This window comes from Protopterus annectens, chromosome 14.part0, assembly GCF_019279795.1.
Source record: "Protopterus annectens isolate FY-2018-M chromosome 14.part0, PAN1.0, whole genome shotgun sequence".
Taxonomy (NCBI): domain Eukaryota; kingdom Metazoa; phylum Chordata; order Ceratodontiformes; family Protopteridae; genus Protopterus; species Protopterus annectens.
The window spans coordinates 183,109,393-183,132,902 of NC_056748.1; the positions used below are offsets into that span (position 1 = coordinate 183,109,393).

A 23,510-nucleotide genomic window follows, 5' to 3' on the forward strand; every position below is an offset into this window, starting at 1 on the left:
TCTGATGGCCCTGGACTGGCCACGCCAGCACTGGTACCCTCTCCTGCGCAGCCTGACATTGGTGCCACGCTGGCACCTACTCCAGAATCCAACTCTCCTCTCTCAGCAGGAGGGACAGATTCTGCATCCAAAACTGCAAATCCTAAATCGTGCAGCCTGGCTTATTCCTTGAATTGTCCCCCAGCAACCTTAAGCAAACAGGTACTGGACGTCAATCTTGAAGCCAGAAGACCCAGTACAAGAAAATCCTATGCTGATAAGTGGAAAAGGTTCTGCTCATGGATTCAGTCTAAAGGAGAGGACACAACACTGCCCTCTCTGCCTCTTATCCTGGATTACTTAGCAGATCTACTCCACAAAGGTTTGTTCTTCTCCTCCATTAAGATACATGCCTCAGCCATTTCTGCTCATTACAACACTGAGCCCACCTCTCTTCTTGCACGCTCTTATCAAACAGTTCCTGAGAGGGGCAAACAACTTAAGGCCACCAAGGAAAGCACCCACCCCTGCTTGGGACCTTAACTTTGTACTGGAAAGGCTCCTGCTCCCCCCCCCCCTTTGAACCTGCTGCATCAGCAGAGTTAAAATTCCTCTCTTGGAAAACAGCCTTGCTTCTAGCCATCACTTCAGCTAGAAGAGTGTCTGAGTTACAAGCACTCATGGCTGTAGAACCCTTCATTATTTTCCATGCTGACAAGGTTTCCCTCTGGCCTAACCCTTCCTTTATGCCCAAAGTGGTGTCCAGTGTGGCTCTCAATCAGTCCATTCATTTGCCAACCTTCTTTCCTAATCCTCAAAATAAAGGGGAAAGGGTCATGCACTCCTTGGATGTGCACAGACAACTTAGATTCTACCTTGATAGGACTAAGCCCTTCAGAAAATCTGACCAGTTATTAGTCAGCTTTGCAACAGGGCCAGAGGGCAAGACCATTTCAAACAAACCATTTCCAAATGGATAGCACACTGCAACCATTTCTGCTACAAGCACCATGGGAAACCAACCCCTCAGGGGGTCAGAACACATTCCACTAGGGCAACATCAACCTCTACAGCATTTCTCAGGGGAGTCCCTACCAAGGATATCTTGGAGGCTGCTACCTGGAGTTCTGTACACACCTTCACCAAGCATTACCACCTGCCTATCTTTTCCAAATCCAGGGCAGGATTTGCTACAGCAGTCCTGCAAGGCATACTAGCCAGCCCTAACTCTTCTTGACTGCCTCCACCCTTCTTCAGCTTTGGGAATCCAGCCAAATGTGATGACTGCAACAGTGAAACACGAAAAACATAGTACAGTTGTGTACACTTAGCGTAAATGTGGTAGATGTTCGAGTGTATTCACTGTTGGAGTCCTGGTTTCCCTCCCTCCAGCCCCCTGGTTTTCTTTCTCTCTCTCTCTCTCTTTCCTATTTATGGCTATTACTAATCCCTTCTGGGGTATTGGTATTGGTATTTACTTTTTACTGGTGATGTGTTCCCCACCATAAACTAGCTCCCTATTTGGGGGGTTTCTGACATTTTGAGCAAGAAAAAACTGATGTAATGGTGTAATCTGCCTGTTTTTATACCCCTGACGACCTGACGTCAGTCCTGGAGTGACAACATCTGATGCAGAAATACTACGTTTCTGGTATTCGGGCCGACTGAGGGCTACCTGCAGGCAGATAATCCAAGTGTGATGACTGCAACAGTGAATACACTCAAATATCTACATTTATGGTAAGTGTACATAACTGTACTTTCCTCATTTGGGTTGGGGTTAATGATTCTGCTCCATTTTCAAAAAGGATAAAATGCTTCTTTCCCATCCTGGATTTCAGCAACTTCACTAAGCAAATCTGGTCTTCATATGCTTGATAGGGACAGCAAGGTCATTTCCCTGCTTCATACAGGTGACCTGGATGTTGAGTTTGGAAATGATGCACATCTTGTGGCATGCCAGTTTTGAGGGTTTTCCCAGGTGGTAGGGTCACTTTGAATGGGCACCTCTTTCACATCACAATGTTGATATTTGTTCTTTACCTTGTGCCCTGAGTGTTGATGGTAACAGTGGTGATGGAAGATTTGTAGAAAGAAGAGCTAAACAGCTTTTATTGCTATGGTTATATAAATGATTTTCATATTGTTACATATGTGTACCACTGGCTGCTGACTCCATATGACCCTATTAAGGGCTGCTTTTATTGGAGTACTGAAGTAGACGTCTTTGTGGCTGTAGTGGGATAAGTACAACCTCAATCTCTTCTGAAAGGATTATCTCATTAGTTGCAAGCTGGATATTTTCTATTGCTGTGTTTTTCCTGCTTGCAGAGATTGCCGACAACTGTGAACTTGGTAGCCTGCATGAGAATACATCTGAGAGTACAAGCTTGGAATCCACCATCACCTTTGTTTAATGGCAGCCGTGTTCTTCTTGGTGCTGTTTGCATACCTGATATTACAGATGATGCACTGGATGGTGAACTGTCAGTCTTCTACTGGTGTAAGACTCTGCTTCCGGGCCAGGGAGTGGTAGACACTCCCTACCAACTTTCAGATGGATCTCCCTTCCTGCATCTGAATCTGCAAGAAATTCTGATGATGGGTGCTTTACTGGCTGAGTAGGGAGTTTACTTTGGGATAAAGTGAAGTGGTCACTGACAGAGAGGAAGCCCCACAAAAAGCCAGATGATCTCCGTGCAGTTTTCCTAGCCTTCAAGGCTCTGGAGAGAAAAACGATTGAGAGGCTTTTCTGTTGTTTGGGGCATAACATCTTGTCAGTGGCTGACATTCCTGGGGTGGTGAACTTAACCTAGACTCCCTCCGGTCCTCTTCCAGTCATCTTTTGAAGAAGAAAGCATGTTTCTCCCCTTTCTAATTCTCTGTGCAGCAGTCCATACAGTGTTCACTCTAAATGCATTCTTATACTGATTCTTGCTGTTTCTCTCATTCCACTCCTGGTGAGAAAACTTAAGGAAGAGAGATTAAAATTAATCATCATTACCTTCTGTTGGCCAATACGGATCTGTATCTTGGATCTCAGATTTGGAGTGAGATAAGAAGGTCTTTCAGTTCCAGTGATAGGCAAAGCCTCCTGGTTGACTTCTTCAAGGCAGTCACAAGGCAGCCTACCTCGACCTGGGAAGGCCTTTGATACCATTCCTCACTCAGTTATCATTGATAAACTCATCAAACTAGGCATCAATCCTTCCATCACTAGGTGGGTTGCAAATTGGCTCACAGACAGGACCCACAGAGTGAAAGTTGTGGATGCCAAGTCAGACTATCGACCAGTGACAAGTGGAGTCCCACAGGGCTCAGTCTTGGGCCCCCTCCTGTTTGGCATCTACTTCTCAGAAGTCCAGGCCAACACAGAAGGACTTTGGCTGACCAAGTTCGCTGATGACTGTAAGCTAGTAGTCATTATCAACTCCCGAAGTGATGCAGACATCCTGCAAAAGGGCCTCTCTGAGACCAGTGAGTGGTGTTGGAACCATGACCTGAAGCTTAATGCCAACAAATGAGTTATCATCCCCTTTGGAAAATACTCAGTTCCTACAATTTACCACTTTGATGGGAGCCCACTAAACACTGAAGGAGCCCTAAGAGATCTGGGCACCCAGGTCGACAGCCACCTCACCTTTGACCACTACAGAAAGTCCTTCTACATGGCACATCTTATAACCAAAGGTTTCTCATCCAGGAAGAAAGAGGTCATCATCCCTCTCTACTCATCCCTCATTAGACCAATCATCGAATGTAACGCCCTGTTTGGACACCTACAACAGCTGGAGAGGCCACAAAAGTACCTCGCAATAAAGGATCCTAAGCCTTAAACCTATGTCCTACATGGACAGACTCAAGAAACTTCAGCTGTTCTCAGTCTCTTATCATCTACTTACAGGTGATCTCTGCTTGACTTCCAAAGCCATGTCTGACTCAGCCCTACTTGAAATGCTACACCTAAAGAAATCCTAATCCTCATGTGCCATAATCTCTAGAGATCACAATCTCATTACCACAATTAACAGATCATGCTGGAGGGACAAGTTCATCTCCCAAAGACCGCCCATACTCTGGAATAAGCTTCCCATTCATGTCAAGTAGAGCAACTCACTGGCCCTCTTCAAGAGAAATCTTGACGAGTTGATGGGTAACAGAAAGTTCACTCCAGGGATCATTCCACTTGCCAGGGATCATTCCAGTTGCCGTATTGGATAGGGGCACTGTGAACTAACATCTGGGTGGTATGGTGCCTGGGCAATTTCTTTGGGCTAGGCTTGTAAAGACTCCAGGGCTATTAGCCTAGTACACACCTATGAACCTATAAAGGGCTTTTATCACCCCATTAGGGCCCGACTTGGCTTTAGATCCCTTGATTTCACTTTACCATTCTAGCAGGGATGTCAGAAGTGATTGAAGCTACATGGAAGCTTTTTACTTGACAGATATAACCTGCAAAGTGGAGTTGACGTCCCTTTTAAATGGGGAGGTACCCTATGTGGTTCCTGTCAGTTTGTTTGCAGATACTTGTGGCTTGTCTTGGACACTTGTTTGACTTGGGCCTTAGTTATTTTGTGGGCAAGGTGAATTTTTAGCAATTTCTACCCATCATATCCTATAGAGGGCAGGTATATGACCCGTTTCATACTGACCAGGCAGTTTTTATTTCAAGAAGTTCTGCATCTATACCCAGTTTCAATTAATTCTTGCTGTCCATGCATCTTGAACTTCATGTCCAACAGACCTGGCTATGCTTTTTACTTTTTTTTTTTTAGCTCTGAAGTTGGACTATTTGAAGACACTTTTCTTGGTTGGCAGCATGTCTTCTGAAAGAATGTTAAAGCTTCTGGCCTTCATGTGAGGGAATCATATAAAGTCTTTTACAAGGATTGAATGCTCCTTAGGACCAGGCTACATGTCTTTCCAAATATAGTATCTGAAATGCCGTTTTGCCATTTCAGTCATCTTCCAGTTTTCTTTATTGGGAGAAGAAACTGCTGGAGCCTTTCAAATTGTGGATGCTTACCATCAACGCAGGTTTTAGTTAAAGGGAATGCTTGAGTTCAGGAAGATGGAATAGCTTTTTGTCCCTCTTGCTATGGGAAGAGATGGGCAGGTGGTTAACTAAACAAGTTCTTTCCTATGGATTATTCATTTCACTATTGTTTTGCGTCAGGAGAAAGACTCTTCATTGAAAAATGTTGCAGTTAAGGCTACTTTACTAAGGATATGGCAGTGACTAAGGCTTGCTTTAAAAATGTCTCCATTGGAGGCATTTTGCCACGACCACTTGAATGTCAGTTCATACTGTAGTCAAGCGTTATGTCACTCCATGAATTGGGCTTTCTTTGCTAATTCAGTATTTCTGGATGCTGCAAGACTGCTGTGTATATGTGACACACTTACAGGAATTGAGTTAGATAATAACAGCACCATGAGGAACCTGTAGCCTCCCTTCCCTTTCTTGTGGGTGTTGTCATTTGTCTTCACTGTTCAGCATGTATCTGTACTGTAATCCTCACTGATATCAAATAAAATCAGTCTCTTTAAAAAATATTTATTTTTTTGATTTTAGCTGTTTTGTTCAGTCTTTACTTTTTTAAACAACGTTTTATTAATTTTGAAACTAAGATTGTACAAAATTATTTAAAGATAAATATAACAAAAAACATAACTATTTACAGATGTCCACAACAAAATCAAACACAGAAAACTAAGTCATTAAAATTTACCAAGTAAGCCACTTAATTTTTACCAAAATCTAAACTGGTGAGTAATATTCGATGTTCTCTTTTTGGCAGTTGGCAATTCTTTTTTACAAACATTACAGTTTTACATTTCCAGTTCTTTGTGACTATTTTTCTTGCTGTAGTTAAAATGGACCAAAGGAGAGGCACCTGCACCCTAGGAATGAAATCCAGAACTGGAGCATTAAATAAGATCAAGGAGTTAGAAATTATGCAATTAAATGTCCACAAAGCTGGACAAAATTTCTAAATTCAACCCCAAAAATAGTTACTATTTTACAATCCAATATCATATGAAACCAATCTCTCATTAGAGACAAATTTAATCTTTTGGCATCAATTCTTAATAAGAAATAAATCACATAATACAGATGATCTTCTTGCAAGACATTGTTTAGAAAATATTAATTGGTTGACTATACAGTCTTGTAAAAAATGTTAGTGATAAAAACAAAATCTCCGTGGATTTTCAAACAAAACATATTCCAAAGATACTTGAGTTTTTTTCAGAGTCAATAGTAACTCAAATAAGAATAAATCATATATATCAATACTTTAGAAAATAATAAGAGAAGAGTTTGGTTCCACAGATTAATTATTTTGGAGTCACTCAATATTAATGAGAAGGCCTTTTCTAATGAAGATAAATGCTTAATTCTTAACTGTGGGAAAATCTACTTCTCTTTATTGGAAAATGTATATGTGGAGATTTCTTCACAGAGCATTTTTAACTCCACATAAAGCAGTTTAATGCATAACTATTGGAAAATTAATTGTTAGTGGTGTAATGTTTAGTATTTTCTTTATGACTTGACATAGACGTACACTCCTCACTCTTCCTCTTGTATCACTTACTAGCTTCAGTATACACACTGCTTGGGGAGCAGTCATCCTGTGCCAGGATGTCAGGCATATGTGAAGGGCTCATCCTGAGCAGACTCTGTCTACTAGGACGCATACGTTCCTGTGGGTGTCAGACTTGCAGCCGCCTCCTTCCATGCAAAGATGGGCAGCCAGTGTCAACTGCTGCTCCTCCTATCCTCCTAAACCCACTACTCCAGAACCTGGGTTGCTAACCTGATGCCAGGTTATCTGAGTAACTGTTGAGGAGTTTTATCCCTCTAGATTATGAAGCTGGTCATATTGATGATTTCTAAGTGATATTTGGATAAGGTCATGATGATTTTTAGGTAATATCTGGATAAGGTCATGAAAGGTAACATTTATCATATTTTGTGACAAAAGACAAGATGGAGCAGTGCTTTCTGTACTTGCAGAATGGATAAGTGAGTACTTTGTGTGTGTGTTTGTGTGTGTGTGTATGTGTATATATATATATATATATATATATATATATATATATATATATATATAGACAGACAGACACACAGACACACAGATATACACACACGCACTTTGTTATGCGAGTATGATAATCATTGTGTTTCCCGTAGCGGAGTGTGATTTCCTGCCAGTTCGTTAATATCTTTTCTTAGTTAAAATAATGTTTAACTCATTTTTAACCAGGTAGACCTACTTCACCCACTAGACCCACTTTTTGCTGAGTTTGGAATGTTGCCCAGTGAAGTGACTTGATCAGTCACCCAGCAGGCAGAAAGGAGACTGAAAGAATCAAACACAGGGTTACATAGTGAAGGTCATTAGAAGCTTATAGCTTTGTTTTGTTGCACTGAATTGTAAGACAGCTTTACAGTAGAACAGACTTCATCTTATCTGGAATAATCTTTAAATGCAGTAAGTGGGCAGTTAGTTTCAAATTGTAGTTGGTATTTTACTGGCAAAATACCTCAGGAATATCAAGCTGTTAATAGAAGTTGCCTATAATTCCTGTTAACATGAAAATGAGCTTTTATATGGTAATTATTTGTCCTGTGATCCACATTTCTAATTTTATTTATTTATTTTTCTTTTTTAGAGGAAACTTCTTGCTATTTACCTCCATCATGATGACAGTGTACTTACCAACGTTTTCTGCTCTCAGATGCTTTGTGCAGAATCAATCATTTCTTACCTCAGTCAGAATTTCATAACCTGGGCTTGGGATATGACAAAAGAGGCTAACAGAGCAAGGTAATTGAGTCTTCGGCAAGTTTAGTTGAGTGGTGAGTTATATATGCAGTATAATAATGTAGTAATGTGTTTAATGCCTTTATGCTGTTACGTACCCCACTCTTCTAACTTCACATAAGAATTTTGTGCAGTTTAATGTGCTAACCAGGTGGAAGGATACATTTCCCAGTGACTGGGCCATTAGCACTACATTGATATTGATTATTTTTCCCAATGTCGACTAATGATGTAAGACTATCACATTGTCACGGCTTCTGTTTAGCCACACTGTAGAAGACCGTGAACCTGGAAGATAATGGTTTATCACTTAGGCAGGCTTTAGTAGTTGTCATGGGAGCTGCTTTTCATAACTGAAAAATACGGTGGCCTGCCATTACAAGTATTCTGTCATGTGAAACTTCGTTGCTGTTCTCTGTATAATGGACCGGAAAGTTGTAGTTTTGTTATTGTTTCTTGCTCATATCATTGGTTTGTCATCTTGATAAAAAAAAGAGGTGTGAGTTGTGGGGTCATCTCAGAGTTATGTGTCTGCTGCTAGTCTTCCTGTTTAAGATATCACACACACATTTATTAACTATGATCTGTAGTCTATTTCAGCCATGAAGACCACTTCAGGCATAAGTTGTTCCTCACCCAGCTATCAGTAGTTGTCATTTTTAACTTCCAAAGCGCATTCATTTGCAAATCCAATTCACATACAGCTGGTGGATTAATTTACTTCAACCTTCTAGTTGTAAAGTTTTATATGCAGTAGAGTTTATAACTATATGTCAGAATCTTTCCTGATTCATCTGTCCATTAACTGAAAATAGCTGCAAAGTTTTGCCAAGCTTAATTGCCCTCAACAAGAGTTGGTCATAAAAGGTTTTGCACTTCTGCTTTAAAAGTTCCTAGGATGTTGCATTCAGCAAATATGTGAGTCCATTCTGCTAGAGAATTGCAGTTACACCTTCAGCGGTGTTCTTTTGCCTGTGGGATGCATACAGTACAATTTACTAGATGTTTAAAAGAAGTTGTGCAAGTACTACTGTCAAAAATTGTTGCATATCTAGGTATCAAAGTTATCAGTTGCCATATGTCATTATCAGTTTCATTTTAAAGTAATTATAATAAACTTTCTCTAAATAATAATGACATGATGCCCTGTTAGTTGGGTATTCTGTTTAGCTTTAATTCAAGGGGGTGGAGGTTCTTCGTCTTGAAATATTTTGGATACCTTCAGTGTTTTACGTCTCATATTTATTTTATTGTAAAAAAAAAAATGCTCTAGGATTTAAATCAAATTAATGACTGGCTAATTTCCATTCCGAATGGTGGCAGGAAATGGATGTAACAGGCAGGTGGGCATTCATTTTTTTTTCTTTTAGGTGTTACTTTGTTTGGTACTGTTAAGGGGGCATCTTATGAAAATGTAATTGAAAACAAGAGTTTGATGAGAAAGGTAATGGGGAAAGATAGTATGTTAAAACAGCGATGACAAAAGTGTAACAAAGGAGCTGTTTCAGAGCTATGTGAATATTTACCCAGTAGCCTGAAAGCAGTCAACTCTTACACTAAACTTCAAACTCTACTCAAAAAAACTTACAAGAAAACAAGCAAAATGCATCTTCAGTTGTAAGCTCCAGAGTAACTTAATTTTACACATGTATCAAGCTCATGTTGGTATCCCTACTATAAAACCCTCTATTTAAGTAGCTCCAGCATTCCTCTTTTGTCTTTTTTTCATTTTCTTTACTTCAAGAAACACATTTATTAGAAAAGTGTATTTATTTTTGAATAATAAAAACAATATTGTGCAGGCAGCTATATCCTTTAAAGAAAAGATAAAAGAGAAAACACTATTTTATGGAATAATTCAGTTGTCAAGCCATGCCAGATGTTATCCATCTATCTCTTTATCTATTTATTTATTGACATTTGATTACTGGGAAATTCCAGCTGGGTCAAAAACCCAATTTCAGCAGAGGCCCAGGGAGAAAAGCTCCAGCAATTTAATAATAACATTTAACAAAATAAAATAGTACATAAATATAAAGGAAACATATGTAAGATTGCAAAAATTGTTAAATAATTTATACATAAGTTAACATGGAGGTGCTAAAATTGCACTTAAAGTAAGATTTTGTGGTCTGTTTCGCAAAATGTAAATGAAAGACATATGTAGAAAATATATTCACTAGTAGATTATAAACAAATTCAAGAATAAGTAATGTAATGTACATTTGATAGTAATTTGGAGAAGGTAAGGTGGTTTATAATGAAGGTGTTAATGGTAATGAGGTGAAGGGTTAGAGGAGAAAGTAAGGGTAAGATGTTGAACATTTAAGAGATGAGTTAAGGAATAAGTCAGTAGGAAAGTAGAATAAATGGGGGGCAAGAGGGAGTTTTAAGATAAGAGGTAGTGGGGGATAAGGAGTATGTAGGAGGTAGTCTGAGGTGAGTTTGTAAAAAGAAAAGAAAAGGGGCATAGGTGGATGTTGGAATAAATGTTTAGGAGAAAGATGACTATGAGACGTTGAGGGTTAGGTGTGGGTTATATATTTAAGTTTATATATTTATATTTGTATTAGAGCATAAATTCTGGTGCTAAGAGGATGTTGGTTTTAGTTTTCTTAGAATATAATAAAGATTTTCACAGTAGTAAACATGTGTTAGTTCCCAGGAGTTGGGGTAAAAGTAGTCAAAGAACTTTTTGAAATGATACTATCCAAAATGAAAGGCAGTCTAATTTTAGGTGGAGATTGTAATTGCTTATTGGATAAAAAAATAATTATCTAACTGCTCTTATGGAACCTAGAATTTCTATAACAGACAACGTGCTTAGGAAAAGGACTGATAATGTAAATGTAAAGGATATGATGTTATTATTCTTTCCCCAGTACTCTTATGTTTTAGAACATAAACCAGAATAGCTGATTTGCAAAGCTAATTAGACAAAGTGATGGTCATACCTTGCCTTCTGTCAGATAGCAATATTCTTTGCTTTAGTCAATGAAGACTCAGACATCTTCTTTTATAACCAAAATTCCTGCTTATCTAATTAGTTAATTAATTTTAAGAATCAGTTAATGTAAGAAATTGAAACATGTATGAATGTAAATCATAATTCAGTCACTGTTGTCATATTATGGGACTTCTTAAAGGTATATTTATAGCAGAAAGTTAAGGAGTGGTGCAGTAGGAAAATAAAAAAAAAAAAAAGAAAGAAAAGAAGTTCAAAATCTTCAAGAAAATCACTGTTTTAAAAAATTAAAATTGCAGAAAGGAAACAAAGATCCTGTTAAGATCATTAAGCAAATGACAAAACAAAATCAGAATATAATATTAATGTATAAATCTGATTTAGCTCTAGAAAAAAAAGTTAAGTTGCTTTTTTTTAGATTCACTATTTATTCACAAAACTTTCATGGCTCTTGTTTTTAAAGGTTTGGCAGTTCTGATGCTTGGTGCCTCAAGAGTCTTTCAGTAGATAAATAAACCACTTGTTTATAGAAACATTCTAGCCCAATAATGGCTATTACAATAACAATCCAATGTTTTCTTTTAATATACTAAGTTTACTCAGTTACTGCTAGCTGTTACCAAGAACAGTTATGTTTTTATTAAAAAGCCTTTTTTTTCTGCTGGGAATGTATCCCCACTATTCAAAATTTAACTTAAGAAAAGTCAACAGATAAATCAAAATAATGTGCTATATTTAAACAGCAAACTTTATAGAGTTAACAAACTAAATTGAGAATTCAGACTGAAAAAAATAATAATGTAACATAGAGAAATAAGGTTTCCCTTACACAATGTGTCACCTTTATAATCAACTGTTTACTGTATCACTTCTTACTACTGTTGCTGTTTAATCTTATTCCTAATGAATTTCTCTACCCAGGTTTGCCAGGGGTCCTTATCTTTAATTTTCAGTTTAGGGATTTTGCAGTATCCTTGCTCATATTTTCTTAGCTTCTCCACCAGTGCTTTATCTCTTCCACTGTATGGGGCACCTGAGATTTGCATCTTATTGATTTTTACTATTAACATTATAATTCACCATAGTTCTCTTTTGCTGTTTTCCACTAGCTCCTTTACAGTATAAGTCAGTAAAATGTCAGCAATATTAAGTTCTTAGCCCCCACTGATAATTTCTTTTTTAACTTCTCCTAAGTCTGTTTTAAAATCGTCTAACTTTGATAGTCCCTGAAGATATGGATTCAGACTGCATAAGCATTTGTATTTCATGTCCAACATCTCCTACAGTGTAGTTGTGCCAGTGGGAATAGCTTTTCAGTCTTGACTGGGGTGTAGAAATATTTGTGAAACCAGTTGCAGGCAAAGATTTTTCCACCCCTTTATTGCTGTCTTTTACATTCCACATATCTCCACCCACCTAGCCCATGGGATTTCCATATTGATTGTGTTTGCTCAGTTCTATTTGCTCAACTCCACAGCTTCTGTATTTATTTCCTGGATCACTTTATAAAGCCTAGGAATTATCCCTCTTATCAATTTCTGTTCCTTTATTGTTTCTGTGACCCATTGTATCAGCTCTGGCCATTCTTCTTTATCTTCCTATACCAATAACGTTTTTATCGCTTTTCTTAAAGCACCATATTGTAGGTAATCATCTTCATATTGTTGTACCACCTCCTCCTCCCAAGTTAAGATTCTTTGTCACTCCATCTTCCAATCCCAATATACAATACTTGTGCTAGGCTATCTCCATGCTCATGCCCTTGTTTCCTTTCTTGTGTACCTTACCTCCTATTGAAATAATTTCCTCCCACTATTTCTTTAACTCCTTCTTTTGAAAAAAAATGCTTATTTCCATTGCCAGTTCTCTTGTACGTATCCTAGACAGCACACTAGAATGCAACCCCCAATTAGGACAAATCCAGTCTTTTCCTTTTTATCTTTGTAGCTTTCTCAAACACCAGCTCTCTCCATTTAGTGGCATTTTGGGCTGCCATTCCTGTAGCTCACCAGACTAGAAATGTTGCTGGGCATGTGCTTTAAAATGTTGAACACCCATCCCCCAGTTGTGTTGGTTGAGTCAATATCACCTATTTTGTTTGGGGTTTCTAACCTGACTAAAGAAAAAAGTCACTCACCCAGTTCTTATTTTTAGTGAGCATTCCTCTGTCCAGGGCATTCCAACAGGATTGCGCCAGATACAAAATATGTGGCACCCCATGTCCACTTCAAAACCTTTTTTAGCTTTGGTCCAGATTCCTTCATTTTTAAGAATAATTTTGTATTTTTTTCCAGGACTTTATTATAAGATCTCTTCCTTCTCTTTTCATATGTTTCTCCCAACCAGATGCCCAAATATCTAACATACTTCCACATTTTATGGTACTGTTCCATTAGTGTGTTAACTTCCCTTATGTTAACTCCTATGGCATTAGTTTTATCTTCATTTATTTTGTAAAATATCCTAATCTTCCTGATGTAGTTCAAAAAATTCTCCATATTTCTTTGTGGATTTGCTAAAGTTAAGATAATGTTGTTTACTTAAAGACTAATTTTAAGATCTAGCCCCACCCAGTTATATCCCTCTATGCCAGAGATTCTCACAATTTCTGCACATGGATCCAGATAGATGTCAGAGAATAGCAGAGAGAAAGGACATTCCTGTCTTGTCCCTGTGGAGAGTGGGAGGGACTCTGATAGCTGTCTGAGAAGTTTTACCCTAGCTTCAACTCCTGTGTATAGTTTTGCAGTCAAATTGAGGTAATTTCTGTGGAACGGTTTGCTTCTGTAGTTCAAAATTGAAAATTATAATCTGTCCTACTGAAAGCTTTTTTTGTGTCTAGAGAAATAACTCCTACTTCTACTTCTTTTTCTTCTGCATTGTGGATAATTAACGGAGTTCTTATTATATTATCAAAGGTAGTCCTATTTTTTATGAAGCCACATTGCTCACTGTTTGACTTTAGGTAGGATATTCCCCAGTCTTTTTACTACAATAACTATAAGGAACTTGTAGCCATGGTTCAGTTGTTATGGGTCTTTATGCCTGTACTCATCCTGAGTCCTTGCCTTCTTTGGGGACTACTACTATTGTCCTACTTTTCCTTGAATTTGGGATATGTAATGACTGCGTTACTTCATAAAACAAATGAGTCCAAGATTCAATTATTGTTTCACCCCTAAATTACAAACCTCTGTCATAATCTCATTGGGTCCTGTCAACTTCTTCCTTTGTTTACTCATTGCCTCCCTAATTTCTTGTGTCATAACCTTCACCATTAAGCACCCCTCTGTCTCTAGTTTACTTTCCCAAATTTAGCCTATTCAAATATTGCTCTGTCTGTTCTTCCCTCTCCTTACCTGCTCTATCCCCTTTTGTAGCTTCCCATAGTACTTCCTAAATTCATGTAATATTTTCTGAGGTATATCTACAATCATTCCGCTTTCCTCATACCTAATTTCAAATACTCTTCTTTCCATTGTCTGCCAGTGCTCTGGCTGCTGTTGATGTGTTTGTGTTTTACAACTCACAAATCACTGTCCCTTTTGCTAATATGATTTCATCCTATATTTTCTGCACCTGAACTTTGTAATCTCTTTCACTCTTGTCCTTTCCTCTTCAAGCAATTAACTGCCCTTCAATTGCAATTATTTTATTTTGTTGCTTCAGTGTTTTCCCTTTCCTTTGTTTCTATCTGCCTTTCTCCCACTCTCCTGTGTAATTGTATCTTCAAACCTTATTTAATCATGTCCCATTCCACTGTTGGACTTCCTTTCAAATCATATAATGTCTCTAAAAGTTTCACCTTTATATGATTCCTTATCTCTTCACTTTTTACCAAGTAGTTCAGAAAATTTCAGGTATTCTTCCTTAGATCACTGTTGCATACTGAACATTATCTCATTTAATCTTTCATTCCAGATTGTCTTTTTAATACAAAACATTTTTACTCAAATTATTGACATGTTTTTACTGTCTCTCTCATAAAAACACATTCAAACATGTCCATATTTATCTGTTTATAATCTATTTTATTTTCTATTATTTTTCCATAAATTTTAACTCTTTTACATGTTAAAAACATGCTCTGTTATTCTAATGCTCCACAAAAAAGGCAAGTATTTTCATTTCTTCCTTATAAGGCATATTTCCCTTTACTGGCAACTTATTAATTTGTAACCTCCATAAGAAATATTGAGATAGAACATTCTTCATACACTATTTATTTCTTTGCTTTATAGCTTTTACTTTTTCCTCTGTTCATTGTTCCCATGGATTTACACTATAATTTTGCAACATTATATTTTTATACCATATTTTTCTATTTTCTTTTATTTCTTCTATGCTTAATTTACACAGTTTTATTTTTTCTTGATACATTCATATGTCTTCATTTCTCCATTCACTCTCCCTTTTATTAGACCCCATCCTTTTTTATATTTCTTCTTAAATGTACTTATCAACTTATTTTCCTTTCCATTTATCCATTCCAGTACCTTATATAGACTCCATATACTGTTCGATTCAGTGAACCTAAACCCACTTCCTCCTTTTCCTTATATAATACCCCTCTTTTGACTGGATTTAACCTAAACCCCCAATGAACTGGAATACAATTTCAGTAAACTGTTTCTCCAGTTCTCCTATTATCATATATACACTCACTGTATATAATGATTTTGCCATCCATATTGTGTTTATTAAATGTACTTTTTTACTAAATGACAACATATACCTGTTCCACATGACATTTAGTCCCTTTAAATCTCTCAAAAGTTTCCACATTGTTCCTTCAGTGTATTATATTCTCTAAAATCAATTCCTAATACTAACATCTTTTTTTTTCAAACTGAATTCCTTCCATTTCTGTCATCTCCAAAACCCTTACATTTTCATTATTTTTCATCCCACTTCATGCAATCTGTTATGTACATATATAATTACTTCTTTCATTTCTTCCCCATTTTAGCTGATACTATTGTGTCATCAGCATAAGACATAATAACAGGATGTAAAACTCCCATTTCCTGTACATATTTACTTTTTTCCATTTTTTTTATTTATTCCTTTTATTACACTATTCATAACTATTACAAACAAAATGCTACCTATTTGGCAACCTTGTTTTCTACCTTTGTTCATTTCTGTTTCGTCACTTAACCAGCCATTTACTAAAACTCTCATTTTAGTATTTTTATACACTAACTCACATAATTTCCTTACCTTTATTCTAAAATTATAATCTTTCATTCTTTACAATAAGATGTCATGCTATTTGGAATCAAATGCTTTATTTATATCAGCCACCATTAATTTTGCCTCTTTTTGGCATTTCTTAATATCATCTACCGTTTCCCTAGTTATCATTAAAAACTATTGAATTCCTTTTCATTTGACCCCATAGATAGCTTCTTCCATTATACAATGCAAATTGTTTTCTAATCTTTTTGTATTGATCTTGTTTATAATTACTGTTATTCAACATTACTGGGCTCCAATTTTTAATTTCATTCTTCCCCTTTTTTCCATATAAGTCTCATAACACCCCTAGATTTTTCTTCATAATTGATGCCATCATTTACCCATTAATTAAATATCTTTACCATAATTTCTTGTTGCCATTGCATTAAATTCCTATACATTAAATATCCTATGCTGTCTGCTCCAGCTGCTGAATTCATATTTATTTCCTTCATTACCTTTTCTAAATCTATCATTTAATTTGCTTTTCTAAGAAGGCCATTTACTGTGTTTTTGCTATGTAGGATTGCCCTAAAGGTATACTTAGAATGATACTGCTGGATTCTTAACAGACTGTTACAAGTGCTGTACAGCATTACCGCCTGTCGGCTAATTAAATTAGTGTTGGATTTTCTACTGAGCTGTGAGGTCAATATATGGTGTATACTGTGCCTTACTGACTTAAGCTGCTAGGAGAGTGAATGCACTAAAGTGCTAAATGCTTCATGTATTAATATAATGTCAAATAAGGTGACAAACTAATGTTTATGCTAAACAAATGTTGTTGTGCAGGTAACTCTGTATGCTTTACCCTCTTCTGTGTCCTAACTCAGTCCCATATCTTTTTCATTATCCAGGTATTCCACTGCTAAAACTTCAGCCCAACCCAAGCCAGCCCCAGTGTTAAAATACAAACCAACGGGGTTGCTACCATACATTGCGGGACTTTTAAAATTCAGGAGAGTGTTTCTCTTGTCTCACAACTAAATAAGCAAGGTGTATATCATTTACCTAAACTTGCAATAGAAGTATACTAGGTATATGAGTGTTCTTATCCACTCTGGGTTCCCGCGGCACAAATGGTTTACAGTAGGTCCTCCCCTAAAAGAAGCTAGTTATTCTGCTGCTAAGAATAGAGCTATTAACAAAGTGTAAAGACATTTTAAATGTACTTACTGATTTCCCCAATAGAAACGGAGGTTTGAATGATTGTTTTTTCAAAACCTAGTGGTCTAGCTGGCCCCCTCCATTTGCCTCGCTCTGCTTGGCTGTCTCCGCTCCCCTACCCTGCCTGCATTTCCCACCCGCCCCCTCAACCTCTACATTTATTTTAACCCCTAATCACCTGACCGCTTGTCCCACCCACTGTTCCACCAACCTCCCACCCTGCAGTCTATTCATTTCCTACACCACTCCCACTCTAAGCAACACATACCAAACCAGCATACCTCCACCCTTCACTCAACCAACCAGGGATCTTAATTGTAGTATTCACTCTAAATACTATAATGTTAACCATGCTGTCATCCCTATCATTCATATCACTAACTTTCCTCACTTCTATACAAACAGACCAACCACTACACAATTACACTTATCCCATTACCCACATTAGCCCACCCTCTCAAACTCACACAGATTTCTACATCTGCCCTGCAATTATAAATCTCACAACTACACCTTACTCACATAAGATCAGAACACCAACACATTACAAACACATATAGACCAATCTCACAAAAAAGTAATATTAAAAAAACACATACTTACATTCCTACAACTACTACTGACCTCTGGTGACATACATCCAAATCCAGGTCCTCTCACAACCAAATAAACATCTGACTTGCTGATTCTAAATCTCAACATATGAAGTATCACCAACAAAATAACAGACCTGCATGCATTCATAGCCCAAACACCCCTGATATACTCACCATCACTGAGACCTGGCTAAAGCCCCATATCCAAGATGAAGACTTCCTCCCCCCAGGGTATAATACACTAAGATCAGATAGAACAGGCAGGAAAGGCAGAGGAGTAGCCATTCTGTTCAAAAACACCCTTAACCTCCAACTCCTCCACACCACACCACCCACATTTCAAAATGCTGAAATCCTGTTTTCTGTCCTCTCCATAAAAAACACCAAGAAAATCAATATAATATGCTGCTACATACCTCCAGGCAATAACTCACTCATAATAGAAGAAATCCTACACTGGACAAAAGATAACCTACCACAGGAAACTGTCCTACTAAGGTGACCTAAACACCGACTGGATAGCCTGCAACTCCAGCAACCCCTCTACACGAATCAACCTATGTGGGTTCTCTCAACTCACTGAAGAACCCACTAGAATAGACAAGAAAACAATAAAAGAATCTATACTTGATTGGACTGTAACCAACTATCGCAAGCAAAACTACAAAGTAGGTTGTCTGCCTGATGATCTAAGTGACCATCTTCCCACTTTCCTACTCCATAAACACTCCAGTCACCCCAAACCAATTGTCCATAAACTAGTATGTGATGACCATAACCTTACCCCACAATACCACAATATTGTCCTAAATCACTGCAACTGGGAACCTCTACGAACCCTAGGGTTAGACCAGGCAGTAGACTACTTCAATACTACATTCACCTATGTTCTTGACAGTCTTGCCCCAGCAAGAAGATTAGAGTTAAAGCCAACTATGCACCCTGGCTAAGTAGGGACACTAGAGCATTATTAAAGGCCAGGGATAAAGCCTGGAAAATCTGGAAAACTGAAAACACCACTAACTCCAGGCAATACTTTCAACAGCTTAGAAATAAGGCTAAGGCTGAAATCAAACTAAATAAACAAAACTACTTTCTTAGTGCCCAAAACAAATATTCAAAGAATCCACAAAAATTCTAGCATGCCATTAACTCCTTACTAAAGCCAGGCAAAACCATTATTATTTATTTATTTATTTTATTTGAAGTTTGTTTGCCAGGATGGTCCATTGGGCCGAGTGAACCCATTTTCAATGGAGTCCTAGGGAGAAAAGCTCCATAGATACAATATCAGGTAAAAATATAAAATAAGATATAAATATAAAATAAAGTAAAAGTAAAGAATGCAATACAATGGCATTATATCAGGTAAAATTGAAAAAAAGTAAAAAATACAATACAGTAGTGTAATAGTTTGTAAAAGTGAATAGAAGAGTACATATAAGCACGTGAAAATGTTAGTACAGCTGGAATGGGAAGTATAGTGACAATTCATATCAATTTACAAACAGAATTATTTATTTATTTATTTATTTTTTAAGGAATGTTAAATGAAGGCAATAGTTAGCAGGTATGTGCATAAGATATTAACTTTAAGAGGTTATTTATAATGTGTGTGTTCCCACAGGGGATGTGATTGTAGATTGGGGAAGGTAAGGTAGTAGCTGGGGATGTTATGCAGGATGAGAACATGAGCATTCCCAGCGAGATGATAAATGTGAGTGGAGGAGAGTTTTGAAGATGGGAAGGCTGCTGGTGCTGCGGATTTGAGGTGGGAGGGAGTTCCAGAGACGGGCTAGAGAAAAAGAGAGTAGCAGTTTGCCTGCTGGACGGGCAGGTTTGTGGAGTTCAATTAGGTTCTGAATGCTGGTTCTTAGGGGACTGTTAGGTTGGTGCATGGTGAAGGTTGAGGTGAATGAGGGACAGGGTGAGGGCTTGAAAATGAGCTTATGAGCATGAGTTAGCTGAGCCATTACTCCAGCTCCAAACTCTACAGATAATACCCTAGATATAGCCTTTCAATGTAATCACCACTTTACAGTGTCCATCTTAGCCCTATCCAGTCAGATAACCAAACATAGCCCACCTCAATCCCAACCCAATCTATCCCATAGCACCCCCTCTTTCAGTCTGTCACCTGTCCCCATCTCTACTATCAAAAAACTCCTAACACTCAAACCCACCACACTGGCAGCTGATAACATACCTGCTGCATACCTAAAAATGGCTAGTGACTCCCTATCATATCCTATCTCCATCCTAATACCCTGACTCTGGAAAGTATTTCACATCATTCCTCTTCATAAAGGAGGTAACTCCTACAACTTCTCCAACTACCGACCTATTGCCATCCTCCACCTGCAGGTGATGACATTTCTTAACACACAAAAGCTCCTATCTACCACACAACATGGCTTCCAACCACATCACAGCACTACCACCGCTCTTCTTTCCTGCTCTAATCAAATCAACCTTCACAGGAATGACCACAAATATGCATCTGCCATTTTCCTGGACCTCTCAAAGGCATTTGACAAGGTCTCCCATTCCATCCTGCTAGACTCACTAACATCACTATCCTTCACCCCTTCTACTCTCATCAGATTTGTAAGTTATGTACTTACCATGACTTGATATCTGTGCCTTCTTTCATTCATGCTCTGTTTCCCTCCCAGCCATTCCTCTCTTTGTGGCTCCTGGTAGATCTCAGGAATGATAGGGAACCTTTGTTCCCAGTTTGAGCCTCTGGTTCTTTTGTTCTGTCCTTAAGTGGTAGTTACCTTTTTCTTACTATGTGAACTTCTTGGGGGGGGAGGGGACAGCAAACTCGATCTGAGAAGGCTGGACAAAGTATAGAGCATTATGGGAAGAGGAAGGAGCTTGAAACTTTCAAGCCTAGTCTTTAGAAATGCAGCTGAGTCAGATTCAAGGGTCGAATCCATCATCCATTCATGAGGATGAATGACAGAAGACAACACAGATACCAGCTTATGGTAAGTACATAACTTACAATTGATATTATAAAACATTTTGAATGGGAATCTAAACAGATTGCTGCTGTTCAACAGAGATACTGTAACCTCTTGGAAGCAGATACTCCTACTCCTACTCCTACACTTGCACTTGTACCTCTTGTTCTGGAGGTATTTCTTGATGCCTTTGCATCCATTTACATTGAGCTGTATTCCCAGCCTCCTGTCCATAAAAGGCCTGATAGGTTTTACAAGGTACCCGAGGACTTGAAATGTGTATGCAAAACAGTATGGCAGACCCTTCTGTGTAGAGTATAGGCATAGAGAAAAGGGATAGGGGAATCTTAAATGAAAGACCTGTTTTGCTGGAGTTCTTAGTTGAATCTAGAACAGTAGCTTTTGGTAAAAAAGGAATGCTTAGTATAGTGTATAAAAAATTGCAAGACAAGTATAAGAATCAATCATAGGTCATTAGAAAATATTGGGAAGACAGCCTGGGAAAGCAGAGAACAATGGGAGGGCGTATGAATGTCTCCCAAGTATGCAAGAACATCCAGAAGGTTTAGGATCTTTGCTTGGAAGTGTTTGCATAGGTATTTTTATAGCCCAAGCAAAGAATTGTTTCCAAGGTAGATAGTAAATGCTGGAGGTGTGATGGGGATGAAAGAGATCACTAGGAACATGTTTTTTGGGAGTGTAATGAGTTGGCAGATTTTCAGAATTCCCTACAGAGTACTCTGGGATACAGGATCTGAATTGCTTAGGTAGTAAGACCTTGTTAAGTTTAACTCTGTTGGCTAACGAAAAAAGGAATTTCTGAAAAATGGTAACCTGAGTCTTAACCAACTATATTTGAAGTATTGAATGTTATAAAAGAGATTAAAGTACTGAAAGAGGGATGTTTAAAAAAAGGAAGGAGCAAATTACTTAGAAATATATGGAAATTGTGGGAACAACACATGCAGAATAATGTTGAGGAGGAGGGCATGTAAGATTTAAAGAAAGGGAGAAATTCAGGAATTTATGTAGTGTTGGACTGATGATAATTACAAATATAGAAAAGATAAGTGATGTGTAATGTATTTTAATGGAAAAATATGTTAATATGGTTTGTTTTTCTACTATTGTATGTTAGCTTTAGTCTAATTTATTGTAGGGACAAGTTTTTGTTCTTCATTATCTTCATTTTTACCATTTATTACGTGCCTTTCCCTCATTTCTAGCTTAACAATTATAGTTGATCATGACACTGGTAATTGCAAGTTTTCTGCTCCAATAAGTGCTAATTTAATAATGGTATTGAAAAAAGGAATTACCCTGCAAAACCCACTTCCTTTGCTCACTGGGAATCTAGGCCTTCTCTGAGGCCAAAACAAAATGCCTAGGTAAAGATTCCAGGCCCAGTGAGACAGGGACTATAGATCTTGGTGGCCTCCTTACCCAGGCAAGTCTGCCTGACTACCTTACGTCCCCACTCCCCAGCCCTCAGTCCATACCTCCCCTATTTAAAAGGCTAACCTCAGCCCGAAAAACAATGGCTACTTATCACTTCAAACAAATGGGTACTTTCAGTCATTTCAAATGGGTACAGAATGACCTGGAAAGAACTGCCTCCATTCATTGGCATCCATCATCCTCCTCCACAAAATCAAGTACAGTTGCTCTGTCCAGTTTTTCAAACCTTGCAGAAGCAAGGCAGAGTAGACCTGGTTCTTCCATAGTATGCAGGAAAATTGTTCTACTCCAGACTATTCCTCATCCCATGAAAGGAAGGTGATTGGAAACCTATTCTGGATCTCTCCACCCTCAACACCTTGTTCTTTGTTCCAGCTTTTAAGATGCTTTCCTTGCAAACTCTACTTTCATTCATTCTCCTTCAGGCCTTCCTGGTGTCTCATCACAACTTCACTTCTCTTCTTTGCCTTTTGGACTCTCTACAGTCTCAGGCATCTTCATGAAGTACCTTACTCTAGTCATAGCTTACTGCAGAACACAGGGAATCCAGATATTCCCCTGGATGGACATCCTGCTAATATAGGCTTCTTCTCAGCAAATGGTCCTGACTCATCTCAGTTTTACCCAGCCTTTTTCAGAGCATGAGTTTCAGAATTAACTTAAAAAAAGCTAACTTTGAAACCAACCCAAGGTCTTGTTTTCTTGGTGTGTAGACTAGACACCAGACCAATGCAGGCCTTCCTTTTTTCCTCCAGACACAGTGCAAATTCTAACCAGTTACTTCATTTCTCTTTAGTCCTGTCCTGCAAGGAAATTCCTCACAACCTGGGATTCATGGCATCCACCATCTGCATGGTCCTATTTATTTATTTTTATTTATTTATTTTACATTTGTTAACTGGGAAAGTCCAACTGGATACATATCCATTTTCAGCGGAGGCCCGGGGAGAAAAGCTCCACATTGAAATTAAGTGACACTTAAAGTTGAGGTTACAGAGAAATCTAAGAACATGTAACAAATTCAGTGACAAATTCAAATCAAGGTTACATTTAGATAAGAATAAAACATTGTTAGTAATTGAATAAATATACAGAGATAACAATCACATATCAGAAGTGTGTATAAAAGAAAAATGATTTTCAGTTATAAAGTAAGGATGATAGTTAAGAGAAAGGTGGTTAGGTAAGAAGGAATTTATTTAGTATGGGCAGAATAGTAAGTTATTTTCCTGATAATGGAATAAAAGAATTCTAATGGTGTAGAGAAATGTATAATATGAGGGTGCGGGAAGAAAAT

At 37.8% G+C, this 23,510-nt stretch overlaps 1 protein-coding gene across 3 annotated transcripts in view; it reads left to right on the forward strand.

The window, feature by feature from the left end:
* The window catches only part of FAF1 (Fas associated factor 1), a 5,915,525-nt gene that overhangs the window by 3,285,054 nt on the left and 2,606,961 nt on the right, over positions 1 to 23,510 (forward strand). For all 3 annotated transcript variants that reach the window (XM_044055943.1, XM_044055942.1, XM_044055945.1), the window contains exon 13: positions 7,666 to 7,820. In XM_044055943.1, the coding sequence (XP_043911878.1) occupies positions 7,666 to 7,820 (155 nt within the window). The remainder of the gene's footprint in view (positions 1 to 7,665; positions 7,821 to 23,510) is intronic.